The sequence below is a fragment of the Microcaecilia unicolor genome, chromosome 12 (genome assembly GCF_901765095.1).
Source record: "Microcaecilia unicolor chromosome 12, aMicUni1.1, whole genome shotgun sequence".
Classification (NCBI taxonomy): Eukaryota; Metazoa; Chordata; class Amphibia; order Gymnophiona; family Siphonopidae; genus Microcaecilia; species Microcaecilia unicolor.
Genome location: NC_044042.1, coordinates 39,599,971 through 39,620,347, shown reverse-complemented (window position 1 = coordinate 39,620,347; position 20,377 = coordinate 39,599,971). Strand labels below are relative to the sequence as shown.

Sequence of the window (20,377 nt, the reverse complement as noted above, 5' to 3'; positions counted from 1 at the left end):
TGAGCTTTTGCTCTGTGTGTTGTGGAGTTTGTTTTCTCCTTCCTTGCTGTAGCCCTCTGTTGCTCTGTCTCAGTATGCTTACTGCTTGCTGCTTGCTGCTTCCAGCGTATGTCTGATTACCCCTCATCCCTCACCTGTGATTTCCTCTATTTGACTGTGGTGCTTTGTGGTATGCTCGTTTATCATTCTGTTCCAGGTTGTTCGTTTTGTTTCCCTTGAAGTTACCCTTTGTGCTGTGTTTGTATTTTGTGGAGGTTGTTTGTTTGTTCTTCCCTGTGTTTACGTTAACCCTTGTCTGCAGTGTTCCTGCCTTTTCTGCTGGCTTTTCCCTCTCCTGTCTGCTGGGGGTCTCTGCTCTCTGTATCCATATTTCTCAGTCCCTCATTTCCTTTGTGTGTTGTGGGGTGCAGCCTGATGTGTTTCCTATAGCTACCTCTCTTAGTTTATTTTTCCCTTGTGTCCTTAGTGAGCACTTAGTGTGTTGGTGCTGTAGTCCCCGTGGGGACCCCTCTTTTTTTTTTTTTCTTTCTCCCTTCCCTGGGTTTGAGTCGGTTCTGGTTAGGCCCTGAGGCCCCTATGACTATATTCTGAGCAAGTGGGTTCCCGATAGGCTGTGAGGCCCACCTGAATGCCCTATCTTCCCCTTTCTGGTAGTGCAAGTTGGTCGCGTGTGTGTGTGCAGGGCTTGGTAGCTGGGGTGGCGTATAGTACCTGTTCGGTCCATCCTAGGCCTTGGCCTAAAAGCTATACTAGGCCTCGGCCTAGGCTCAAGGGCTCATGACCAGCCTGACAGTATATCTACAGCACATTTTTAGTACACGTCAAGAGGTCCAAGGGGAATTAAAGTAGGGTATTTTTAAAAGTCTACTTAGATATCTTGAATGTCTTGGAAACCAGGTTGCATTAGTTCTGTGTGGAGTTTGTTTCAAAGGAAAATGACCTCAGTATGCAGTCTTTCAACACAAGAGGACCTTGTGTCTATAATTAGCTCCATACGCTAGTTTTGTTTGTGTATATTGTATAAATGTATTTATTTGTGACATTTATATCCCACATTATCCCAGACAAGTTTGTTTATGTAGGTGTGTGTATATATATATATATACACATACACATACACACTTTCTTAAACAACCGTTACATTTAATTATAAATCTTTATTCAAATATTACATTTAATAATTCACAATGTTGTTCAACAAATCACTAATAAAATCATCATTTAAACCAACACTTCTTCATGCTTACTACATCCTCACTCTACTTCTCCATACTTACTACATTCACACTCATCCCTAAAACCAATTATACAAAACCTTTTCATTACATAACATCATATATTTCATAAATCATTACCAAAGATAATCAAGACAGTGTTTTCAACAATCGTTATCAAAAGCAGCAGTGGCCATATATCTAAACATAATCATATCATATCATATCAACAGGCCATTAATTCTCCTAATATCTATACTTAAATCAGTAAGTCCTACACATACACATTCCTTTATCTGGAGTCCGTATTGTCAACTGAACATGTCAGCCAAGAAGAACCAGGGAATGTATTCAGGAACCTTGTCAGAGGCGGTCTTCTCCACTCAACATCCAAGGTAATGTCGTTTCAAACAGCTGTTGCAAATCCAACTGCTCCACTTGAGAAACGATCTCTATTCTTTTAAATCATATAAACTTGTACCACTGTCACTTAGCAAAAAGTCGTTACTGGTTATATATTGTAGCGATGCAGTTTTAACTTCAAGACCTGTAATAACCTGGTCGCAATCCCTCTGGGGTGGTGGCCAGCTCGCCAGTAATCCTCCTTTCTGAGTTTCCAAAATTCCAGGATTTTCAGCAATCCAAAGTCCTCCCTCCAGTAGTCCATGCATCCAGTCTTTCCAGGCAACACAGTTTTTAGTTCAAGTATTCTTCTCTTCTCCTTCCCTATCACAGCTCCCTTCACTTAGGCAATTTCCTAGGCAGTTTCAAAAAGAAAAAGAAACCACAGCAAAAGCCAACTGCCGCCCCCCCCCCCCTATAAATCCCAGTCCAGAGTTCAGTCCTCCTGGTTTTGTTTTTTTTAAGTCTTTTATTTTGAGTGGTTGCAGGATGGCAGTACACCTCCCTCTACACAGCTACATGACTCCTGTGACCACCCACTGCCCTCAAACCTCTGCAACCCTCCACCAGAGTACAATCACAGTCCATATCCAAATGCTCTTCCAAACCTGGCAAACCTGTATTCCCTCCTTCTCCTTCCTCCAAAAACTCCATTAACTCTGGCTCCCTCACAGCCTGCCGGTTAGTTCGCCCCACCCCCTCGCAGGTGGAAGGTATCTTGTATTGATTTCTGACCCACGGAAATTGAGTCTTCTCATCACTGCTCCCCCTTCTGGACGTTGACCGCCATAGCGGCAGCTCCCTCCACTCTTCTCTTCCCCCTCCCCAATGTTTAGTCCCTGGCAGGTTTTTGAGTACACCTTCCTGCTTCCCCTTCCTAATACCTTCTGGGACGTGTAGTTTGGCCCCACACCTTATCTTACCGGGCCTGGATTCTCCCACCTCATCATAATATTAATATGTTTATGTGTATGTATATATCCTGTATAACAGTACAGAGAGGGTCCAAAGTAAAAAAAAATCTGCACCAGGAACCTTCAGAAACAGGACACAGTTCTCTTTATTAAAAATAGATGTTCCAATATTGACCCAACACGGATTATCTGTTTGGAAGCAGACATATCTTATGATATTAACACATCAAATTACTAACAAGCGCGGTTTTTTTTTTTTTTTTTTTTTAACGCTGTGAGTAAAGTTAGAAGCAACAGCTACAGAGGCACTCCGGAGGTCTAGAAGCGTGGAAAAGGCAGAGACAGGGCAAACCTATATGCCTGCATCTACATAGGGGGAAGGGTAAGGCAGGGAAAGGGCTAACCTATGTGCCTTTAAAGTGGAGCTGCAATAGCCACAACACCCCTGCTAGAACTGGCAAAAGCACAGGAGCCACCCCAGGCAGATTCTTGAAGGAGCTGAATAAGCTGCGTCCAACCCTGCTGGGAGATGGAGAATACTGAGAGGCAGATGGAGCTAGCCGTCCAGGAGGCACTATGGTTTTCAGTGTTCTCTATCTCCCCCTGCTGGTAGGTGGACACAACCCATTCGTAATGGATTCATCTGCTGCTGATGACAAGGAATAAATGGGTTTGCTAGTTCATGCCAACCCTAAATTAGAGAGGCCCAATTTAAGCACAGTTGTCCGAGGCCTAAAGATTTCAGTCTGTAGATGCATTTATGCTATTCTGAATATTAAAACTACAGTAACAAATTGGGCATGTCTATAGTTTTGCGTGATTAGGTGGGATTTCAGCTTCTCTGGTTCTTAAGATTCTTGGACAGAAATTCTGTAGAGTTTCATGCCAATTTTTAATACCATTGTTTTGCCTTGTCTATTCCCTTTAATGAAACTAGATTAAAACACCTAACAAACACTTGTGATCTCGTTCCTTGTGTTCTGTTTGAGCTCAATTGTTTTGGGTTTGGAATTCTGCCAGGTATTTGTGATCTGGCTTGGAAACAAGATACTGGGCAAGATGGACCTTTGGTCTGACCCAGTATGGCTAGTCTTATGTTCTGTATGGCTAGTCTTACTATTCTACAGCAGACGGTATATTTTCCTTTCTGATTGAGAAAACTCGATTGCTGCATATTATGCTCCTTGTGATCTTGGGCAAGTCACTTAATCCTCCATTGCCTCAGGTACAAACTTAGATTGTGAGCCCTCCTGGGACAGAGAAATATCCAGACTGCCTGAATATAACTCACCTTGTACTACTACTGAAAAAGGTGTGAGCAAAATCTAAATAAATAAACTCAGATTTTGTGTACAGGTTGGGTGGGGAGGGGGGGGACAACATTTGGTGCCCACCCACTTTGGGCTCAGTCCCCGCAAAAAATAAAAATCAGCCATCTAGCTACGCCATTGGGTTAATGGCTTGAACAGTGCATCTGGTCAGCACTGTATATGGATACCAGCACTGAAAATCCAGACTATATTTATTTATTTAAGCACTCTTGTATCCCACTAATACAGAAAAATTTCAGTTCAAAATGGCTTACAATTTACATTTTGGTGAAGTTACAATAGTGTTGTGCAATGTGGAGAGGGCATCCATAGTTTGTGTGTGGTTAGTCATAATTTTTGAAGAGATAGATTTGAAGAGGAAAGGTTAGTGGTAGCTTTTGTGTTTAGTTGTAGAGTTTTTGTGATGTTTATTCATATAGTTTTGAAGAGGTAGATTTGAAAGGAAGGTGACAATATCTTTGTGATTAGCTGTATAATTTTTTTAAGAGGTAAGTTTTCATTTCTTTTCTGAATTGGAGGAGATTTGTGATGCTTCTTATGGTTTTCGGTATCAAGTTCCACCATGTGGAACCCTGGTAACTAAATTCTGCGATGTAGATAGTTTTGTAGATGGTGTTTTTGCAGTTGGGTAGATGTAGTAGTAGGTAGTTTCTGTTTACTGGGCTGGCATTTCTTGAGGATAGTTCAATCATGTTAAGCATATATTCGGGTGCCATTCCAAATAATATCTTGAAGATTAGGGTACTCGCTTTGAAAAATATTCTTGACTGGTAGCCAATGTAGGGGGTCTTTTACTAAAGCTTAGCTCAAGTTATTTGCAGCAAGGCCCATGGTATTCCTATGGGCCCTGCTGCAGATAACTCGAGCTAAGCTTTAGTAAAAGACCCTCAAAGTGTTTCAAGCAGTGGGGTTGCTCCTTCGTATTTCAATTTCTTGACAATCAGTCTTGCTGCCATGTCTTGGACTGTTTGCAGTGATTTTAGTGTGTTTTCCTTGCACCCTACATAGCTGCATTGCAGTAGTCTAGTTGCGATAGTATCATTGAATGGACCAGTATCTGGAAGGATTGTCTAGGGAAATAATTTCATATTCTTCTCAGTTTCCATGGTGTTCTGAAGCATTTTGATGTTACTGCTGATATTTGATTGTCCAGTGTTAGATGTTTGTCGAGAATGATTCCTAGTATTTTCGATGTGGTATGTTTGTTGGTTGATTATGAATTTTTGGTAAGATGAACTCATGGGCAAATGCATTCAAGCTCAAATTAAATGCAAAGAAAACTCACTGCCTCATCCTTTCATCCCGTTACAACTCACATATTCCCTCGAACCTACTCACCCAAGACTATACTCTTCCTATTTCAGATCATTTGAAAATCCTCGGTGTTATTATTGACAAGAACCTTACATTTGAGAGCCAAGTTAATTCTACAATCAAGAAAATGTTCCACTTAATGTGGAAACTTAAAAGAGTGAAGCCGTTCTTCCCGAGGGCAATATTTTGCAATCTGGTAAAATCAATGGTCCTTAGCCATGCCGACTACTCTAACAGGATTTATGCCGGATGCAAAGAAAATCTTATAAAGAAGCTTCAGACTGCTCAAAATATGGCAGCCAGACTTGTATTTGGACGACCGCGATTTGATAGGGCCAAACCCCTTTGTGAATAATTACATTGGTTACAAATCAGAGAACATATTACTTTTAAAATTTGTACCCTGGTCCTTAAAATTATATACAGCGATGCCCCAGGATATATGTTTGGCCTTATAGACCTACCAACCAGAAACTCAATCAGATCATCACGCTCTTATTTAAATCTCCGCCAACCTAGTTGCAAAGGACTCAAATACAAATCAGTTTATGGATCCAGCTTCTCATAAGTACACTCCCAAAGGCCGTGAAAACTACGTATGACCACCTCAACGTCCGGAAATCACTAAAGACTTATCTGTCCGAAAAGGCATACCCTAATGATCCAACTTAATCACCTGAATCCAGCGACTCAAGTAAACCCAGGCTTGTTTTGAACTTAGCGAACTTTATATAACTTCCCTCTCTATGTTTCCTAATGTGTCTGTACATATCTATTTTATTTGTAATACGTTGCTCTATATTTGTTTATTGACCAGAGGAGGCTTTCGCCCCACGGCGCTATGTAAGCCACATTGAGCCTGCAAATAGGTGGGGAAATGTGGGGTACAAATGTAACAAATAAATAAATGTAGGATTTTGGTTTTGTCTCTGTTCAGTTTGAGTTTGAAAGTTGTTCCCCTTTCTTCCATGAGGTCCAATTCTTTTTTTTATTTTGTCCTGTATGTTTGTGATATTATTTTGGAAAGGTTTGAAGATGGTGACATCATCTGCATATATAAATGGGTTGAAACCCATTTAGGTCTTGTCAGACAAATCTGATTAATTTCTTTGCCTGGGTGACCAAACAGTTGGATATGGGAGGGGCACTAGGTGTGGATTTTAGCAAAGCCTTTGACACGGTTCCACATAGGCGACTGATAAATAAACTGAATGCCCTCGGTATGTGCACTAAAGTGACTGACTGGGTTAAGTGGAAGGAGACAGGGAGTAGTGGTAAATGGAGTTTGCTCTGAGGAAAAGGATGTTATCAGTGGTGTACCGCAGGGATCAAGTCTTGGGAGAGTGGAGGAGTAGCCTAATGGTTAATGCAGCGGGCTTTGATCCTGGTAACCTAGGTTCAATTCCCACTGCAGCTCCTCGTGACTCTGGGGAAGTCACTTAACCTTCCATTCCCCCAGGTGCAAAAAACTTTGGTTGTGAGCCCCCTAGGGACAGAGAAACTACCTGTATATAATGTGTACAGCACTGTGTATGTCTAGTAGCACCATAGAAATGATTAGTAGATTTAGCATCTTTGTGAGTGATATTGCAGAAGGACTGTATGGTAAGGTTAGTCATCCTGGAGGATGTGGATAGTGTTGGATTATTTGTAGTAAATGCATGCAGAGGGATCTGGCAAAGTTTGAAAAATGGTCCAGCAATTTGCAACTCAGGTTTAATGCTAAGAAATGCAGGATCATACGCTTAGGTTGCAAAAATTCAAGGGAAATGTATAGTATAGGGGGTGAAGTACTTCTGTGCATGAAAAGAGAGCGAGACTTGGGGGTGATTGTGTCTAGGGTTACCATATGGCTCCAGAAAAAGGAGAACAGATTGAGCCAGTCTGGGTTTTACTTCCATTGCTTTCAATGGAAGCAAAACCCGAACTGGATCAATTTGTCGGCGATGGTCAAAGCCAGAAGGTTGCTCAGATGCATAGGGAGAGGAATGGCCAGCAAGAAAAAAGAGGTGATAGTGCCCCTGTATAAGTCTCTGGTAAAGCCCCACTTAGAATACTGTGTGCAATTCTGGAGACTGCAGCTATGAAAAGATATAAATAGGATGGAGTCAGTCCAGAGGGCAGCTACAAAATTGGTCAGTGACGGGCATGTGGAATCTCTTAGGGAAAGGAGGAGATAGTGGTTGCTGTGAATGGGCAGACTGGATGGGCCATTTGGCTGTTATTTGCTGTCTTGGTTCTTTGTGTTTAAACCCTACCCAGTAAATCAGAAAAGACTGAATACAGGAAGAAAAGGAGTTTGGTTTCCATTTCTTCAGTGTTACACTAGAGTCTGGGTTCTTGGGGCTTCCAGGTTAGTTTTCTCAGCACATTTCTGTTTCGAACTTGTGGTCACTTGTTTTGTATTTGGTGAGACTCTTTGTTCTGCATATATGTGACTGAGGTGAGGTATCCTACTGGTTTGTAATTTGTATAGAGAATCCTGCTTCTTCTATTTTCCCATTAGTGTTCTAGGGAGAAATGTAACATTTATAAACGTTGTGATTGGTGGCTATTTTTTGCTAGAAAAAAATCTTTCTGGCAAAAGTTTTAATTTGTACTGAACATGGGTTTTTCCGTGGTTTTCTTTTTCTCCTCTACAGATAAATGCAAGGTCAAGATACATGAGTATATGGACACTAGTCCCAGAGAAGGTCTGTCCATAGCAATTACAGTTCAGAAGGACTCAAAGACCTACATCATGTACTGCAGAAAAGACACAACTCTAGGATTCAAGGTGATTGCTGGAATTCAACTGTATTCATCATTCTCTTAGGGAGGGGAAGGTATTGTAAAGCTGAGTATTTGATGTGGATGGACAGACCGGCAGGTTGTTGTCATTTTCTCTGTTTCTATGCCTTGCTCTACTATACCATATAACCCCTTTCAGATTCTCCTTAGCGTAACAATAAGGCATCATTGAAGAGAATGGCATAAATGTTACATTTATACATCACTTTTCTTTAAATCAAATTTGATTGACTAATGATCATGTTTAAAGGTAGACAACCTCCCAGTGGTGTAGCTATGAGTGGGCCTGGGTGGGCAGGGACCCATCCAGTTTCATTTCAGGCCCACCCAGCTGTGGTGCACATCGTTAATTTAGCTGGTGGGGATCCCTGGGGCCCACTAGCTAAAGTGTTCTCTATGGAGTCCCTCCTGAGCACTCTCATGCCCACGACAGTCAGTAGCGTGTTTCCAGCTGCCGATGCCAGCACTTCTCCCCCCATGCAAGTACTGGCACCCCGCGCATGCGTGAACAGGGAGGGAATGCTAGCAGAACTGAGCATGCATGGGGGAGGGGGCAGTGCCAGTGTTGGCAGCTGGAAATGCACTGCTGACTGCCGTAGGGATGAGACTGCTCAGGGGGACATCAGAGAGAAGTCTTCAGCTGGTGGTGCCCAGGGATCCCCCGCCAGCCAAGGTATTCATTTCTATTGCTTCAGGGGAGGAGGGAGTAGCACACAGAGAGGAAATGTGCACACCCAGTTTTGTTGGATTATTTGTAGTAAATAATTAGCAGATCTTAGTACACACAGCTTCAGCTTTAGAAATGTTAATTTCTTTCTTCATCTCTCTCTCATTCACCCCTGAATAATTCACTGCTGAGTCACTTTAAAGTTGAAGTAACAAAACATCTGTTTACTCACAGTTTGTAGTTAGATTATAATCAGACAGGCTTATATATACATATTACTATACATTTGTATTATCAGCTCCTTCCATGTGCTTAGATGGCAATGGATGCTCACACCACCATAGATCCTCTCAGGTTAGGAGAGATCATGAGCTCCATGTGCTCCATGTGCTGCATCTGCTGCATCTAACCCCCACAGGAAGTTGCATAGCTATGTGACCTCTCTAAGTAATTCACATCAGAGGTCACAGAGTAATCACAGAGAAATAATAGGTGACAGGCAATGCATGTAAAATACAATTACATTCCAACAAACCCCTTCTCATGCATAACTGTCATGCAATTATTTATTCATACAAAGTCCAAGCTTTATACGCAGATTCACAAAATGTTCTCTGGGTAACGGTTTGGTCATGATGTCAGCTGTCATCTCACTGGTGTGACAATAGTGTAGACTGATGACCCCTTCTTTTGCCAACTCTCGCACGTTGTGGTATTTCGTTGCGATGTGCTTGGTGCGTGACTGAACCTTGTCATTCTGTGACAGTCGGATGCAGCTCTGATTATCTTCCATTATCTGGATTGGTCTCTGTTCAGCTATTCCAAAATCCAGCAAAAGTTTTTCAATCCACATTAGTTCTCTGCACGCTTCCGATACGGCCACGTATTCAGCTTCTGTAGAAGACAAACTCACAATACTTTGTTTATGACTGGCCCATGAAATTTGTACATTTCCATACATAAACACATATCCACTTGTGGATTTATAATCAGAATGATCCCCTGCCCAATCTGAATCACAGTAACATATTAGTTTTGGATTACTATTGGCTGAAATCTTTAATTTACAATCAATGGTACCCTTTAAATACCTTACCATCCTTTTAACTGCAGTCCAATCTGATTTGGTAGGTGAGCTGACCCTTCTGCTCAAAATTCCTACTGCATTTGCTATATCAGCCCTGTATGTGGTAGCTAGATATAAAAGCTTACCTATGGCTGATCTATATTGGATGTTATCTGGTAAAGGTTCTCTTACTGTTTCATCCTTCAGAAAATCAGTGATCATGGGAGTGCTTACAACTTGGGCATCTTGCATACCTAAACTTTCAATAAGCTCATTTATTTTCTGCTTCTGGCTTAGAAGATAAGAACCATCATTTTGTTTCTCAATTTCTATACCAAGATAGTATGACACATTACCCAGTTCTTTTATCTCAACATTCAGGTTTAAACACTTTACAATGTCCTTGTACTCTTGCTCACTTTTGCTTGCAATGAGCAGATCATCAACAAAAGCTAAAATGTATGCATATTGTCCATTTGTGCACCTAGTGTACAAGCATTTATCTGCTTCACCTTGCTTAAATCCTAAATTTGTCAATATTTCATGCAATTTATCATTCCAACATTTTGCACTTTGCTTTAATCCATAAAGACCTTTGTTTAATTTACACACTAGCTGTCTTTGTTTTGTATTTATGAAACCTGTTGGTTGTTCCATGTACAAGTCTTCAGTTATATCTCCGTGAAGAAACGCTGTTTTCACATCAATGTGGTTGACTTGCATGCCTTTTGAGACTGCAATGCTCAGAAGTGTTCTTATTGTCGTGTGTTTCACTACAGGTGCAAACACTTCATCAAAATCTTCTCCATAATTTTGAAGATATCCCTTTGCCACTAATCTGGCTTTATACCTTTCCACTTTTCCTTGTGCATTCCTTTTTAACTTGAATACCCATTTGCATCCTATAGCTTTCTTGCCAGGAGGTAATTTTGTAAGAATCCAAGTATTATTTTTATCCAATGCATCAATTTCTTCTTGTGCAGCTTTACGCCATTCAGCAGCTTCTTCTGCTGGCATTTTCTCAATCTCATCCCATGTTAAGGGCTCTTGAGCTTCTGCTGACTTTGTTAGGTAAGACAGTCTTGGGGGTGGAACACCTTTGTTTTCCCTGGATGAGCGTCTGACAACAGGTTGGTCTGACCTTTCCGCATCCTCTAAATCTGAGAGTTCTTCTCCAATTGATTCCCCTTCTCCAACTGTACTGTCTTCTTCAATGATCCTTTCTGTGTCTGCTTCCTCTGTCTGTTCCTCGTTAGATACAGGTGAGTTGCTTTCAGACATCTGCCTTGGTATGGCATTTATATACACTGGCATGTCTATTATGGTTCTAGTTTCATATTCTGGATGATAAGGCTCATCTGGGATAATCCAGCCTTTATCAACCCTTTTGTTTTCATCAAAATATGTAACATGTCTTATGCCAACAATGCCAGTTTTCAGATTCAAAATTCTATATCCTTTGTGTCCTGGAGCATAGCCAACTAAAATGCCCCTTTCTGTTGTGGAATCCAGCTTATGCCTTCTTTGCTTTGGTATATGAGCATATGCTGTACTTCCAAATGTTCTTATGTGTGACAGGTTTGGCTTCCTACCATGCCATGTCTCATGTGGTGTGCGCTCAGCGCCTTTAGTTGGCATTCTGTTTTGTAGGTACACTGCTGTGAGAATGGCTTCCCCCCATAGTCTTTTAGGGAGATTGCTATCTGACAGCATACATCTGGTCATTTCCACAAGTGACCTAAATTTTCTCTCTGCAACAGAATTTTGCTCTGGTGTATAAGCTACTGTTGTGATATGCTGAATGCCTTCTTGTTCTAGAAATGTGCGCATGCTTTGTGAAATGAACTCACCACCATTGTCAGTCTGAAGAACCTTTGGTTTTCTTTCAAATTTATTGCTCACCATGGCTACGTATTTCTTCAGCATGTCTGTGACTTGACTTTTCTCTTTCAGCAAATAGGCCACACAATATCTAGAGAAATCATCCAAGAATATTAGCACAAATCTGTTATTTCCCAATGATGGGATATTAAACGGTCCACATAAGTCACTGTGTATTAAGTCCAGTACTTTATTACTCCTATTTCCTGTGTATGCAGGAAATGAGGGTCTCGCACCTTTTTGAGTAACACAGTCTATGCATTTCTCCATATTACCAGCATCTGCACTTATCTGAATGCCGGTGGCCAGTTGCTTACTGTAAAGATCCTGGATCACCTTAGAATCACGATGTCCCAGGCGGCGGTGCCAGATTTCCAGACTACATTTACCATCATTCTTCCTTACTTGCGCCATATGTGAGGCTTCACCTGAAATGTTCAGCTTATAAACATCATTATGCATAAAAGCTTCAGCATACACTTCATCATTTTTAGAGATTGTGCACTTACTGTTTTCAAAATGAATCACAAATCCCTTCTTATCTAATGTAGATACACTAAGCATATTGCAAACTGCTTGGGGAATATACAAGACATCACTTACAGGAATTTCTTTAACTTCATTAGACACTTTGCATTTTAAGAATCCAATACCTTTTGCTTGGATCTTAGCAGTCCCTGCGTTTGCAGTTTTAAGAATACCTTCCTCTGGACACATTTCCTGAAAGAAATCTTTACAATTGGTTAAATGGCATGTGCTCCCTGAATCCAAAATCCAAGTACTTTCATTTGAATTATTATTTACCATAGTCAAAGATTTTTCTGCCATTAGAAAGCCCTTGTGTTTATCTTTGTCCTTCATACATTTCCTGGTTTGAAAATTCTTTAGTTCCATTGGCTTAGGTGAGCTAGAGGGAGTGTTTTGTGTTTCCTTACACCATTTAGATACATGTCCCTCCTTTCCACATGAGTAGCAAATCAGCTTGCCCTTGGGTGGAGTTTTCCCATAGCTCCGCCTTCCTCTGTTCTTTGCCAAGAAATTTGTTTCATTTCTCTCTGACTGACTTTGAGAACACATCTCCTCAGAATCATTTATTATGCATTCCTGCCTTAGTTTTGATGTTGCCTGTTCAAAAGATTGCCCTTCAATGGCCTCATTTACAGACCTAAAAACATCAAACTTCTTTGATAGTGAGGTAAAAAGAAATGCTCTTTTCAATGCATCACACATGGGAATTCCAGAAAGTTCTAGCTTTTGAAATGAAGACATAAGATGCATAATGTGATCATTACATTTACTTTATCCCTTAATTTGGTTTCATTCAACTCTGCCAGCCAAATTGGTTGCTGCTTTGCATATGTAGTTGCATACATAGTTCTCAGTTTATGTAAAATGTCCTTTGGTGTATCTTTTCCCTCCACTAATATGGCTTGTTTCTCTGAGAGAGCTTCCAAAAGCATGCACTTCACATAATAGTTTGCATTGTCCCATTCAGCCATATTTTCAGCTGTTCTGTCTTGGTCTAAGCATATATCTAATCTTTTTGCTCGAAGGAAACATATGAATCTTAATTCCCACTGCTGATAATTAAACTCAGTTAATCTAGGCACCTTGAGAGAATAGAACAATGGTGAATTTCTTCCCTCAGCCATTTTCTTAGCCTTCTGTCTGCTGTGTGGGGGGAGAGAGAGACAGACTGAATCTTTCCTTTAAAACTTAAGAGAAAAATGTGGCCTTTTTTCTGCCTGGTAATATTTCTCTTCTTTTTCAATTCCTGGACCCTGGGCCCGTAACCCTTTTGTTGGATTATTTGTAGTAAATAATTAGCAGATCTTAGTACACACAGCTTCAGCTTTAGAAATGTTAATTTCTTTCTTCATCTCTCTCTCATTCACCCCTGAATAATTCACTGCTGAGTCACTTTAAAGTTGAAGTAACAAAACATCTGTTTACTCACAGTTTGTAGTTAGATTATAATCAGACAGGCTTATATATACATATTACTATACATTTGTATTATCAGCTCCTTCCATGTGCTTAGATGGCAATGGATGCTCACACCACCATAGATCCTCTCAGGTTAGGAGAGATCATGAGCTCCATGTGCTCCATGTGCTGCATCTGCTGCATCTAACCCCCACAGGAAGTTGCATAGCTATGTGACCTCTCTAAGTAATTCACATCAGAGGTCACAGAGTAATCACAGAGAAATAATAGGTGACAGGCAATGCATGTAAAATACAATTACATTCCAACAATGTGCACACCCAGTCTTCCTCCAGGCCCACCCAAAAAATGGCATCTGTCTGGTCAGGCTTTCAAGATACCTCTAATGATTGAACGTGCCTATATAAAATCAGCTACAAACAAATTTAATTAATTACAATTTAACATTGCCTTTATTAAATTCCCATTAAAAACATGCAATAGAAAAATGCTGCATATTGATTCCCATTTACTTCCTGCTATAATAAAACTGTATATTATCCCGTACACTACCTAGATTTAGATTTATTATTTATAACCCACCCTTACCCAGGGCAAGGTACAATATCAAACATATAAACGGCGAGTGACCGACTCGCTCGCAAATGCGCAGTAGAGACTTCCCTCTCTGTCCCGCCCCCACGTCAATACGTGATGACGAGGGCGGGACAGAGAGGGAAACTGCGCCGCCGAGGTTGATACCGCTCCCCCCCCACCCGCCCACCCGAGGTCGCCACTACCGTTACCCCCCCCACACACACACACACACACACACCCGGCCCGGGCCCTCTCTCCGCTACTAAACTTACACATCCATTCGCCGGAACGCAGCACGCACATCAGCTGAGCTGCTGTCAGCCTTCCTTCCCTGCCTGTGTCCCGCCCTCGCTGACGTTACGTTTAGTTTAGTAGCAGAGAGAGAGAGAGAGAGGGCCCGGGCCGGGTGGAGGGATGGCGGCGGCGACTCCGGGGGGGGGGAACGGTAGCGGTGGCGACCTCACGGGGAGGGAGGGAGGGGGAAGGAAGGAAGGAAGGAAAACCCCAATACCAGCCCGTTTTTACGGGCTCAACGGCTAGTACATACATAAAACATATAAAACATACAAAACCAAATATACCGAAAAATCACTTTTTGACCTACTTCATAGTTCATAAACAGACAATCAAAGTGTCCAAAGTTTCAGCCTTATACTTGTCCAACCAATGCAGAAAAGGCCAAACTCAACAAATATACATGCCAACAAATGAGTTTCATGCTTCAGTCCAGCTGGCAATTGATTCCGTTCGAAAGGGCCAGCGATCAAAAAGGACCCTTTCCTAGTCACATCTAAGTGAAATGTGTTCATAACAGGCACAATTAAATGTCCAGCATCCATTGACCGCAACTGTCTCTGTGGAACATAGCTCTGAACCAGGGGCGTAGCCAGACAGCAGATTTTGGGTGGGCCTAGGCAAGAAGTGGGTAGGCACCAAATGTTCTCTCCCCCACCCCCACACCAAAACAATATCTCAGCTGGTGGGAAAATGCTTCTCTCCAGTCTCCACCTTGGTAGTCTGCAGCAGGCATGCGCTGAAAACTGAGCATGCGAAGGTGCCAGTATTGTGGAGAGCAGCATTTTCATTACCATGTGCTGCTGTTGAATGGGCCTGAGCCCTAAGTGGGTGGGCCCCGGCCCACCCAAGCCCACCTGTGGCTACGCCACTGCTCTGAACAAATACATAGTACTGTCATGAAACAAAGCATGATGAACTGACATCAACAAGTTAAGTTTCACCCTAAATGCTATCTGTAGCATCTCAACCAATTTAGACATGCCAAAATATGATCATATTTCAACAAACCAAAGACAAGGTGTACCTCTGAGTTCTGCACAATTTGCAAAAAGTGGATACAAGTTGTTGGCAATCCCAAATACACAATATTACAATAGTCTACTTAAGAATTCAACTAATACTGCAGTTGCTTTGATGTCCGTCCAAATTATTCTCAAGCAAGAAATTACTGTTCTTTAAAATAACAGAATTCAGCTGTCATTCAATCCTCTACAACTATTGGATCTTTAAACAAATCTCCTTGAATTCACACTATCCCCAATTTTTCCTTGGACCTTTCATAAAGTTACTTCCCGTTCAATGGATTAATTGCTCCAACGTTGTATCAATCATGCTGCAAGGTTGTTAATGGCAAACAATTCCATACAGATTCATGCCATGATATATGTCTGAACTGCACATGGTGCCGTGTTTCGCCATAACGGCGTCCTCAGGAGCTGAGACTAATACAGACTTTGTTTTGCATTTTTGCGCCACTCCTGAATATGCCATTTTGGCGAAACGCAGCACCATGTAGAGTTCAGACATACTTAGAGGCAAAATAAAAGGGGTCATTATGATAAAGCACCTATTTTGGACTGGGAGCCCATGATGGTTCCATAGTAGAGATTAGTGATGTAATCACAATGGGTGGCATTAGTGAGGAGTCTGATAGCTGTATTTTGTAGTCTGCAGCCATTGAAGGGCATAATTCAGTAAACCTGCATAGACTATATTGCAGTAATGTAAATGAGATGCTGTTAAAGCATAAAGGGGCCCTTTTACTAAGCCGCATAAGCATCTACGCACGCCCCCATGTGCGCCAAAATGGTTACCACCCGGCTACCTTGTGGCTGTAGCGGTAAGTTCATTTTTGGCGCGCGTCTGATACGTGCGTCTGAAAAATCATTTTTATTTTCAGACACGCGTATTGGGCGCGCTCCAAGTGGCATTTGACGCGCACAGATCATTACTGCCTGGTTACCGCGTGAGACTTTACCGCTAGGTCAACGGCTGGCGGTAAGGCCTCAGACTCAAAATGGACGCGCGGCAATTTTTATTTTGCCGCATGTCCATTTTCGGCAAAAATGTAAAGAAGGCATTTTTTTTTTTTTTTTGCAAGTGCGCTGAAAAATGATTCTGCGTGTGCCCAAAACACACGTCTACACTACTGCAGGCCATTTTTCAGTGCACCTTAGTAAAAGGACACCAAAAGTAAAGCCTTTTGAGAACAAACATCTATGCAAGAATGAAGGCAACAAAACTGTCTTTAGAGAAAAGAAGCATTTTTTTAAGGCGGGCATTAATCTGGGACTCGAAAATGAGATGCTGATCAATTATGAATGAATGAAAGGTGCATGAATGAGATGCTGATCAATTATAAGTACATAAGTAATGCTACTACTACTACTACTTAACATTTCTAGAGCGCTACAAGGGTTACGCAGCGCTGTACAAATTAACGAATAAGGACGGTCCCTGCTCAGAAGAGCTTACAATCTAAAAGACAAAATGTCAAGTTGGGGTAGATGAGATTTCCTGAAAAGAGATGAAGTGATTAGGTGCCGAAGGCGACATTGAAGAGGTGGGCTTTGAGCAATGATTTGAAGATGGGTAGAGGTGGTGGTGGTGGGAAAAGACTAAGGGTCCATCGAGCCCAGCATCCTGTCCACAACAGCGGCCAATCCAGGCCAAGGGCACCTGGCAAGCTTCCCAAATGTACAAACATTCTATACATATTATTCCTGGAATTGTGGATGTTTCCCAAGTCCATTTAGTAGCGGTTTATGAACTTGTCCTTTAGGAAACCGTCCAACCCCTTTTTAAACTCTGCTAAGCTAACCGCCTTCACCACATTCTCCGGCAACGAATTCCAGAGTTTAATTATGCATTGGGTGAAGAAACATTTTCTCTGATTTGTTTTAAATTTACTACACTGTAGTTTCATCTCATGCCCCCTAGTCCTAGTATTTTTGGAAAGTGTGAACAGACGCCTCACATCCACCTGTTCCACTCCACTCATTATTTTATATACCTCTATCATGTCTCCCCTCAGCCGTCTCTTCTCCAAGCTGAATAGCCCTAACCTCCTTCGAATAGCCCTAGCCTCCTTATGAATGAATGAAAGGTGCATGAAAGTGATCTCAGCTAGAACAGGAGTGAATAAGCACATCCTGCTAAAGCATGTGAAGCTGGTGTTAGTCCTTGAGTGTGTGACTAGCCAGTTAGATGTTTCTTCCATTAAAGGCTTGAGATTACATTGTAAGAAATAAATAAATATAGCATCAGACATCTGTGATCTGTAGGGATTATACCTGTGAATAATCTGCTCTTTTTCCCACACAGGAAGAAAATGCTCCAAAGAACATTGCAGGAAATAAAAGCGAGTATATTTTCTATAAGAGAGACTTCAGTGAAGGGGACAATGAAGCATTCAGATTTGAATCATCCTTACTAGATGGATACTTCTTAGCATCAAAGGAGGAGAATGGCCTGAGAAAACTAGCTTTGAAGAAGAGCCACGATCAGGTGGATGAAAGCCTCAGAATGAAAGTCAGATGAGAATAACCTGCTAATTTGAGGATTTTTTTTTAATATGATCCCAGTTTTGCCTTTTGGCTTCTGCTTTTCTTAACAAATACAGATCTTTCTGGAATCAAAAGTATTTAAATCATTTAATATGACAGCTTCCAAAAAAATGAAAAATAAAATTAATGAGGAAAAAGGTGTGCTCATAATCCGACAGATAGAAAGTTAATTGCTAGAAGACCGGACATAGTGGTGAAAGAGAAAAACACTAGAATGGCGATGATTATAGAGGTATCAGTCCCAAGTGCCCATTCAGTGAATCAGGTGGCGAGAGGAAAGATATTCAAGTATCGAGATATGCAATCTGAAACCAAGAAAATGTGACAGGAGCATACAGAAATATTTCCTATAGTTTTGGGTGCCACAGGCCACATTAGAAAGAATTTCTAAGTACACTTGGATTCATTGCTTAAACATGTAACATCTTATGAACTCCAGGAGAAAGCTGTCTTTAGCACAATGCAAGTACTACAGTGAGCATTAACGGAAAATTTGACAGCTTGAGATCATACTCCACATACCCTGGTTTAGGAGTGAGGTTAATTACTGTCATGGCATGTGCAGAAGTAGCTTCTAAAGCAAAATGCGGGATAAGATCCCCTAATTGCAACAAACACTAAATCGAAATATGAGTTCTTTAAAGAATTGTGAACAAAAAAAACTCTCTTTTTATATCACTTCATGTTTTTTCTTTAAAAGGAGGAAAAAAGCCTCAAGAAGCCAAATAGGCTTACAAAAGCTCACGGCTTAAAAACCAAAAATGCTTTTTTGCTTCATCATAGGCAAAAAAATCTCTGGCTCCTACCCTAGCTGTGCTCAAATAGAGCATTATCAATATGGACCCGGGACCCTGATGCAGCAATCGAAACACTGGCCAACGTCGGACCTGGTCTTGCTATGGGAGAAACAGACTTGATTGCAAGTTAAATAAAGCTCTTTACATTGCTAAATAATTTGCCATAATTATTTCAGAACAATAGCATATAGATGTCAGTTTTAGGAGGCTTTTTGCCTATGATGAAGCAAAAAAGCATTTTTGGGCTTTTAAGCCGTGAGGTTTTGTAAGCCTATTTGGCTTCTTGAGGTTTTTTCCTCCTTTTTAAGAAAAGACATATGAAGTGATATAAAAAGAGAGTTTTTTGTTCACAATTCTTTAAAGAACTCATAATTTGATTTAGAGTATGTGTAGAAGTAAACCATTTGAAGACATTGCTCCAGATGCAAGAAAGGTGATCAATCGTCCCAAAGCTTGTACATCATCACTTCACATCAAACACCCATTTGTGTAACGTATATAGGGCTATATTCTATTTATGGCACCTGAAAATTTCACACAGAAAAAAATACGCCTAGATGTATTCTCTAAAGTACACTTAAACTTTATCGAATAGGCTTAAATTTCTGCGCAGTAAATAGAATTACACCTAGCACCTCTCCACATGACCAAATTTAACTGCGGCCATTTATGCCATGTTTTACTTGGCATAAATCCCAATGCCTAAATTAGATGCAGAGCGGGTGTACTCTATAACGATGTGCATAGATTTTAGAAACGCCCACGCCTCGCCCCTGGTCATGCCTCCTTTTCAACTATGAGACTTAGAATTTACATTCACCACATTACAGAATACGCTTGGCAAGTTGTGCATGTAAATCTTAATGCCAATTACAGCTGATAATTGCTTGTTAACGTCCAATTAACAGCACTGATTAGCTACTTAATTAATTAAGTGCATTTTATAGAATACGCTTCAATTTCTGTGTGGAAATTAAGACGCAATATATAGAATCCTGGGGATAGTCTTTAAGTTAAAACAAACCCACCACCAATTATAAACAAAAAAGAAATCAGTGGAATAAATGCCAACCCTTCAAAACAGTTCAAATCAATCTGAGAATTTAAGGAATGTGCAGTCTAATGAAATAATCCTTTCAAAAAAGACACTCTCCATTCCACATATGTTGCCTCAGAATGAAGTATCACACAACTAGCCTGGATAAGAACAGACCAGGTTTAGACTCCTGTAGTTCCCTTGGGAGGAACTGAGATAAGTGGAAAAATGTAAACTTATGTTACACATTGTGATTGTTGTTATTATTATTCTTGGAATTTTCCTGAATAAAGATTGATTATGAAAAAAAAAACATTACTTCATTGGACTGCACATTCAAATTGATTTGGAAATGTTTTTGGAGGTTTGACATTGCTGTGATCTATAAATTCCTCCCTACTTTCCTTGGTATTTTTTTATTTATTTATTTATTTCACTTGTATCCCACATTTTCTCACCTATTTGCAGGCTCAATTTGGCTTACAAAGACCTGTTATGGCAGCGTCATACAGGATAAAGTGTACATATGATGTTACAAAGTGTACATTTTGGTGTTACAAAGTAGTCAAGGAAGACAAA

General features: G+C 40.9%; 1 protein-coding gene across 1 annotated transcript in view; it reads left to right on the top strand.

Annotated features, from left to right (window-relative positions):
* LOC115481940 (interleukin-18-like) overlaps positions 1-19,330 on the top strand; it is a 101,437-nt gene extending 82,107 nt beyond the window's left edge. Inside the window, exons 5-6 of the mRNA XM_030221425.1 lie at positions 7,818-7,951; positions 17,724-19,330. Of these exons, the coding sequence (XP_030077285.1) occupies positions 7,818-7,951; positions 17,724-17,939 (350 nt within the window). The 3' untranslated portion in view covers positions 17,940-19,330. The remainder of the gene's footprint in view (positions 1-7,817; positions 7,952-17,723) is intronic.
* Positions 19,331-20,377: the final 1,047 nt, after the last annotated feature.